Source organism: Castanea sativa, chromosome 6 (genome assembly GCF_040712315.1).
Source record: "Castanea sativa cultivar Marrone di Chiusa Pesio chromosome 6, ASM4071231v1".
In the NCBI taxonomy this organism is placed as follows: Eukaryota; Viridiplantae; Streptophyta; class Magnoliopsida; order Fagales; family Fagaceae; genus Castanea; species Castanea sativa.
The window spans coordinates 22019520-22027729 of record NC_134018.1 but is presented as its reverse complement, the minus strand read 5'-3'; the positions used below and the strand labels follow the sequence as shown (position 1 = coordinate 22027729).

The window sequence follows — 8210 nt, the reverse complement described above, 5'->3', positions numbered from 1 at the left end:
ATGTGATGAAGGAGATATAGGGTTAATAATATATATAAAAAAAGAAGAAGAAGAAGAATGGCAAAGTACAAGGGACAACACTTACTTCGATGAGTGGTCTCCTCATGCGCAAGAGTTTCTTCAATGGGTTTTGGACCAAGTCCCTAGACAGCAAGACAATGAAAGGTTACCAAACCGTGGAAGGGCCTCTAAGGATGAGCACGAGCTCTATCAATATGCTCCAAGTGAAACTTGTCCAAGAGTGGACGAGTAATTGTTGTACAAACATAAGAGATGGTTAGACGAGTAAAGAGTTAAACAAAATAGGCAAAGTAAAGGAAGAAAGACATACCCTTAGGACGAAGGCAACCTAGGGCACTGGTAAAAGGAGGGAAGGGAGTATTATTTACATCAATTGGATCCCCAGCCCAATCTCCAGTAACAAAGAAAAATTCTTTCTTCCATAACCTATCAGAAGGACTACGGCCCCCTAATCAAACTAAATTGGAGCCCTTAGACGAAAAATGGTAAAAACTAGTAGACTATTTAATTTTTGAGGGTTTATAACAATAAAGGAACTCGTCCACTGTGATTGGACGGTTCCCCTCAAAAACCTCACGCCATAACACTTGCATGACTACTATTGTCCTCCATTCATTAGGATTGAGATGGTTTGGTCCAATACCCAACCTATGGAAGAGACCTCTACAGAAAGAATTAAGAGGAAACATAAGACCTGCTAACAGGTAAGACGTATATACACCAAGACCTGAAGTAGGAGAACAACACCATTTTTCACTCTCAGGTAGACGAGGTCTAAATTCATTAGGAATTTGATACCTACTTACGAGAGTTTTCAACTTACTCGCATCTAGGATAGACCCCACTTCAAGGGCATAACTATAAATAATGTTTTCTCCCTCCTCTTCGTCTTGAGAAGGACTGGGTGACCTGCTCTTTCTAGACGAGCTAGCCTCAACCCCAGGAGCCATCCTACGTTGCATCTCCTGAAATTCCTTTAAAGGAAAACCAGGAACCCTAGAAGAATAATGCTTGTCTTGGGAACTACTGTCACCACTACTACTACTCTCATAGCTACCACTACTACCATAAGACAAGTCCTGATACTCGTCTATTGCCCTCTCTGTACTACCATTAGAAAAAGACATTTATAAAAATGTACAAAACTTCCTAAAGAAGAAAACCTAAGGAAGAAGGGAAGGAAGTACTTGACAAGAGACTACAGACGAGGATGACTAGACGAAGCTCTTAGACGAGATGGCAAAAGGGAAAATATTAGAAAAGTGAAAGGGTAGGAGAGAGTATGTACATACTTATAGACCCTAGAGGTGGGTCAACGAAGCGATGCGGACCAATCATGAGCTAACTCGTGGCATATACCTCGAAAAAGTGAATCGACGCGACAAGTCAACCAATAAGATTGTGACATGTGGCATAATCTAAAGCGACAAAAATCTACCTACACAAGATGACATGTGGCACACCAACAAACCAATAAAATATTGACACGTGTCAAACATAAAAGGTGAATTAGAGGTCTTCTACAGTGTTTAAGATGACCCTTGGACTAAGGGGGCAACCGATGGTGGACCAAAAATTGAATCATCTCCTGTTCATCTAGAGGGCCGTCCAAGTCCAAAAGGATAGTCCCAATCCAAGAAGGTCGTCCAAGAGTAATGTGGTCGTCTAAGAGTAAGAAGGTCGTCCAACATCAAAACACGTGGATGACCTCCCAACACTTAGACATTTTCAGGATAAATTTATATCCAAAAGCTTATAATTCAGATCACGTTCTACTACTATGAAGAATAAGCAAAATCCTTATTCATCACTCTAACTTTCCACTAAGTTCTTAACTTCTAATAGAAGTTGTAGAAGATAAATGTGAACCTTCTAATAGAAGTTGTAGAAGATAAATCTGAACCTTCTAACCTCTATAGTAGTTGTAGAAGATAAGACTAAACCTTCTAGCTTTCATAGCAGTTGTGGAAGTTAAGTTTGAACCTTTTAACTTCCTTCCACGTTGAGGAAGTTACTAAACAAATAACCACTTCAAAGCTCACTATAAAAAGACTCATCCATATCAAGTGAAGGTAAGTTTTTACTACTCCTAAAGTTGGAATTCTTGAGTTCTAGAGAGAAAATTAACTTAAGCATCGGAGGGTTCTTAATCAGTTCATCCCGGTCACTTTTGATCTTGCGTCTCTTTCTTTTCAGGTCTTTCAAGCAACCACTAGTTCATTGAAGCCCGGAGCATCTAGCCTACTATTTCTGTACATCATCAAGTAGTCATTTATATATTTGGTGGAGAATAAATTGTAGCATCCATGTTGGGACAAGGGCTTTTATTCATATAAATATATGGATTTGGTGAAAGTTTAATAGAATTATAATACAATTTATAAGAATCTCCTCTCCCTAATTAATTAAACAGAACGAGAGAAGGCTTTAACTTCGTCATTGGGTACGTTTAAAGCTCAAATATTGATGCTTTGCTCATACCTATGTATGTGTCAAATCCCAAGGAAATCTGGAGGAAAGGAAGCAATGGGGGTAACAAAAAGATGAAAACAATTAGTCACTTTGCTTTTTTAAAAGAGAACCGGGCATCCCACAATCAATTTGCTAAAAAAGTATCCGCAGTTACTGCAATCATGATAGTTTACAACCCTCTACAAAATGCTCCTACTTAATTAATCAGTGACTTGAAATTATGATCATATGAAAAATAATAACAAAATCATTAACACACAAATGACTATTTTCTTCTGTGAATTCAAAATTACTTCAAAACCAAGGAAAGCAAATCACTATGCTACTGACATGATACTCAAAATCAAACTAAAAAAAAAAAAAAGAAGAAAGAAAAGTTATTGTAACTTGAAGTTAATTAATTTCCTCGCAATGCATCATCTTTCCCGGAAGGTTCCATGGCGTGGCATTCTCTGCAAGCTGAGACAAACCACCACAAGAATCTCCAACCAAACCACGAGCTTGTCACTTTCCTCTCCTTGGTTCGTTTCTTTGTTCTTACTTCTTTTCCCACAGGCTCAACTTTCTTTCTACGTGAAGACTCACGACTCAAAACTGGTACAGGTGTTATATATTGCCACCTTTGAGAAGACCCATAAACTTGAGCTGAGAAAACCTTATTTCCATGATATTTATTTCTAAGCAAAGTTGTTTTATACAACAATTTCCTCTCAGAATTGTCACTTGAGCTTGTCCTTGCACTGCTGCAACTGCTGCTCCTACTATTAGTGCTGTTGCTTCGCGAAGACATCAGCGAGTCCTTGCTGTTAATGCTGCTCGTTCTGCTTGTTGTACGAGAATTATCGAGAAGGATAGTGGCTGGTTGAATAGGAAAAGCATGTGGTAAGAGGCGGCCATTGAAGAACAAATGGTCAGCTGGGGAGTTTTTGTAGGGATCACCAGAGGGTGAGTCTGGTGTAATAGAACCAAACTCAAAGTCGGAGTCTTGGTCTTGAGTAGGAGTGCATGGAAATGAGAACATCTCGCTCGAGCCACTCCTTCGCCTGCGACTCTCCATGGAATCTGTGAGGGTGTCAGGGATTGGTTTGCTTGGATACGCTTGGTTTTTATAGAAGGCCAGTTTATAAAAATGAATGTGAATAATAAATTGAGAAAGTCTGTGACCACAATTTTTGTAGTTAACTTTTGTCACAATTTTGATGTAATAGACTAGAAGCGGTTTGATTTGGTTTGGTTTGGTTTGCATAACTTGGTTTTTATAGATGGCTAGCTTGTGAGAAATAGGCTGGTAGAGTTGGGCGTTCGGTTTGTAAGGGGGACACGTGGAGTGATCAGGAGCCATTGTTGGGAAAGTTTGATGAGCTTGGTGGTCGAAATCATGAAGTCAATATACTTGCCAACTCAACCTTAACTTGTAACACATGGATGAAGGTGTTGCAATTATATGCATAGTGTGGGATAATATTGCATAGAAGTGTGTAAAATGATGTGGGAGGGTCATTCATTTCCAGTCAAACATAAACCCCACATTGTAGAAATGGGCCACAATGTCCATGTGATCTGATTCAAACAGTTCCAACATGGCCACATATCTCACTTTTTTGAACCACGGAGATATTAATTAATACTTATTTAGCAGGGTGTATATAATGTAGGATAGAATGTATAATAAATCACTAATCATCTTATTTTGTGGTGTGGAACTGTACGCCCCCAGTCTAATGGGTTGTTTAATATGCGGATTCGTGGAAATTAAAGAGGTCTAAAGTAATTAAGCATGTATTGTTGATTTTTCTTTCTCCTAACAGTACTTGTTTGTTTATATCCTATTCAAAAAGAATTCCTCTTTCATCTTTGTCCACTTGCTTTTGTTTTATTGAAAGGGCACAGACTCCAAAAAATGCTCATCCATACCATATAAAGGAAAGAAGAGCTTTTTAAAGGAGGGAGAGAGGGAGTTGGGTTTAGGGACTGTTGGGCCATACAAACTCAAGTGATAGCACAGTAGGCCGTTCGGCTTTCACAAAATCAAGCAATGATGGGATCAGCACAGATTTCTTTGTGTCTTGGAAGCAAGGGCTCCTCACTAGGAATTTGATCGAAGTTAATATAAATATATACACAATTTGGTCAAAGACTTTTTTGGCTACTGCAAATTAGGAGACAAAGCAGCTCTTAGAAAATTCTTTGGTCTCCCATTTGGGTTTTTGTGGAGGAGCTACGGGCCCATTTTAACTCATGATGCCCCTGGGACCACTGCTCAGCTAGCCAGACTCCACCAACCGATTCATTTGGTATTCTTCCTTAGGTAACACCCTAATTTGCAACATATTAGGTCCATAATAATTAATTACCGACTTATCGAAAATCTAAGTTTTTTTAATATTTGATAACGAATCCCCATCTTATAAATATTCACAACTATTGTTTTAAAACTGATAGAGCTTAAATCACACGAAACCAAAGATAGAGCTTAAAAACGATACAAAAGGCAAGATTACTTGGATGCAACTTGGTTCAGGTTGCGCTAAACGAACTAGAAATAAATTATGAAATTTGTTTGATTTATGGTTAAAATATGAGATTGGATTCACCCATCCTATTATCTTATATTTTTTAGGTAAATAATAATTTATCATAATATTAAAAAAATGTGGTTTTGAGTTTTAACATTGTCTCCACTCTATTCATTTTAAGTTAAAAATTTTATGTGTTGACCTTATATAATTATTGATAGGGAGTTTGGTTCACAAGCAAGGAGGGTTAAAATAATGGTTAAGTGATTGAATTCACAATTTTTTTTATTCTATAAAATATGTATTAATTTATCTTAATAGAACCAATCAAAATCAAAATTTTCCCCGTTTGGTTTGAATCCTAGGCCATAGTCATCCCTCAGTCAATAATTATTTCCAATTAACCAATTCTTATCATCCCTTACTTGTGGGGGTGGGGGTGGGGGTGGGGGTGGGGGGGGGGACTTACTAATATAAGGAATATTCTCAACAATTATTGATAGCATACAAGGAACTTACTTTATAAGGCAAGTCTCTTTATAATGGCTAGATACAATTTAGTATCTTCGAAAAGATTGTTTTAATGAACATGAAAAAAAAAAAAAAAAAACAAAAAACAAAAAACTATGAGCTCGCACCCTCTGTGTTCTTGAGCTGTCATAAACTTCACAGAGACATAAATCCTACCATTTCTTTCTCCTATGAGAATCAGTTATCTAACATGCATCCTTTGGGAAAAGTTTCAAATTTGTGACAAATAGTTATATGGAAGTAAATTATTCAAAGGCATGAGAGGATCCATAGTTTTTTCCAAGTCCATTTAACCTATGCCTTATTATTAAAGATCCCTCTATAAGATCAATAACCCCAAGTCAATTCATTAAGTAGAGTTGTTAGTATATAACTTAGTTTAGTTTAGTCCATCGGGCCTAGTTCAGTATACTATACTTGTAGTACACTCATATTACTTATATTTCACATATACTTAACTTATATAAGACTCTCTATTGTACAGTGTTATACACACAAAATATATAAACTATTAAGTCTTTCTCTCTCTTACTTTATATTCTAAACATGGTATCCAAGCCATTGGTCTGACTTTCTGGTATATGTGGTCGTCTTTGATGTTCTTCCGCTGTCCTCGCCTTCATCTAGTAACCATGTCAGAAGCGAGTCAGAAGCGAGTCATCGCCGTCAAGCCACTGCAATCCTCGGATCTAGCCTGTTTTCTCATCAAATCGTTGAAACACGACCATGAATTGATAGATCAAACTATCCCAAGCAAAACCCAGCCAAAAAAATCTTGGTTTGAGCTGTCATGCGCCTACACGCACCGCCAGAAGTTTCTGTGAGTGGAACACGTGCCTCATGCGCGGGGTTCCACTCATGTGCCTCCATGTGCCAGTGTTGCGCAGCCACACGCCCCACGTGCTTGATTCAGTTCGCGTGAAGCCACATCAACCCTAGGTGACGTCATCTTGCCATGTCAGCGTATAGCATCATCCGCCTACGTCAACAATTGACTTTGACCATGGACCGTTGAATTCTGACCATTGACTTGCACTTTTGACCGTTGACTTTTGCGTTGACTTTATGACCAAAGTCAAAATTTTTCGTCAGGGCCTATCTTGCTCTTTTTTTGTGTAGATTATGTTTCTTCATTCAAGGTCCCTAAATCCCTCTTTTTGGTCATTTTCTTCATTATGACTCAAGAAAACGAATGAGACATTATACGTCCCACCACTATTATCCTGGATGGTCCTACTATCTATCATGCATGGTCTCAGAATATGACTATGTTTCTCAAAGGTCGCAAAATATGGAATGGTGTAATTAGTTCAATTCCCAAGCCAGTGCCAATACTTAAGTCCAAAGCTGCAACTGATGCTGATGCCTTCAAGACTATTGTTGCAGAGGATGATTATGAAGCACGCCTAGAGGAATGGGAAAGTATTCAGAGTAATATCTTGTCTTGGTTTATCAATACCTTTGTACCTTCCATTCATAGTTTTCTTCCTCATCTTGGTACTGCTACGGCTGGTTGAATGTTTCTGTCCAATCACTACAATTGCACTAATGATTCAAGCTTGGAGTTTTACATTGAATCAAAGTTTTATCAAATGCGCCAAGAGACAGGTCAGTCTATTTCTAATTATTATTCTTAGACTTCTTTTATGTGGGAACAACTTTCTACTACAGGTCCTCCATTACGGTATCTTGATGACATTGAGTTCTTTGCCAAATATCGGGATCATTGTCGATTTATGCATTTCATGATGGGTTTACGTGAGGATTTTGAGCCTACTAGAGCTTCTCTGCTTAGCCGGTCTCCTACTCCTTCTCTTGATGTTGTAGTCAAGGAGCTCATCTCTGAGGAGAATCGTCGGCCTACCTATCCTCTGACCATGTGTTGGCTACACTCTCTCTTCCTCCATAGCCTTCCATTGTTGCTATCATTGCCCCTCCACGATTAACCTTTGGACGTCCCTCCTCTTAGTCTTCGAAAGTTATGTGCTACGAGTTTTGCTATGCCAAGGGCCATGATATTTCTGTTTGTCACAAACTGCAGAAATTCATGCAAGAGCAGAATAAAGCTCTTCCTCCTCAGGTAGTTGATATGTGTCCCTCAAATCTATCGGTTCCTACAAGTCTATCTTCGACTTCCTCACTTACTACAGCTGATATCGAGGCAGTAGCTCAACAGGTTTTATCTCGAACTTCCACTGCCCTTTCTGTCACTTTAGGTAACCATTCTTGGTTTTTTGATACTGCATGCTGTAACCATATAACTCTTGATTAATCACAATTCTCTGATAAGGCACCTTTAGCATATCCTATCTCTATTTGCACTGCTGATGGAACTCCTATGCCTATTAGTCATAAAGGAACAATCTCTACTCCTAGTTTATCCCTTAGTGACACTTTTCATATTCCAAAATTGTCCCTCAATTTGCTTTCTGTTGGTCAACTCTGTGAATTAGGAGTAGATCATGGTGTGGATGTGTAGGATCCCCGGATGGGTCAAGTGCTTGGGACAAGACATAAGGTTGGATGTATGTTTGAGGTTCACGACTTGAAGATTCCTTCATAAGTTGTTTCTGTTGCTGTTGTTGCTACTGCTACCACCCTCTCACCTGATTTATGGCATGCTCATCTTGGTTATACATCTTTATCTCGTTTTTAGTTGTTAGCTTCTAA

General features: G+C 38.6%; 1 protein-coding gene across 1 annotated transcript; it reads right to left on the bottom strand.

The window, feature by feature from the left end:
* Positions 1 to 2890: 2890 nt before the first annotated feature.
* LOC142639653 (uncharacterized) lies at positions 2891 to 3550 on the bottom strand. Its single transcript, XM_075813802.1, has one exon. It carries the CDS (start codon positions 3548 to 3550, stop codon positions 2891 to 2893), a length of 660 nt encoding a protein of 219 aa, XP_075669917.1.
* Positions 3551 to 8210: the final 4660 nt, after the last annotated feature.

What these genes read in the sequence shown, in the direction of transcription:
- LOC142639653 (XM_075813802.1), bottom strand. Translation starts at nt 3,550, where the DNA reads ATGGAGAGTCGCAGGCGAAGGAGTGGCTCGAGCGAGATGTTCTCATTT.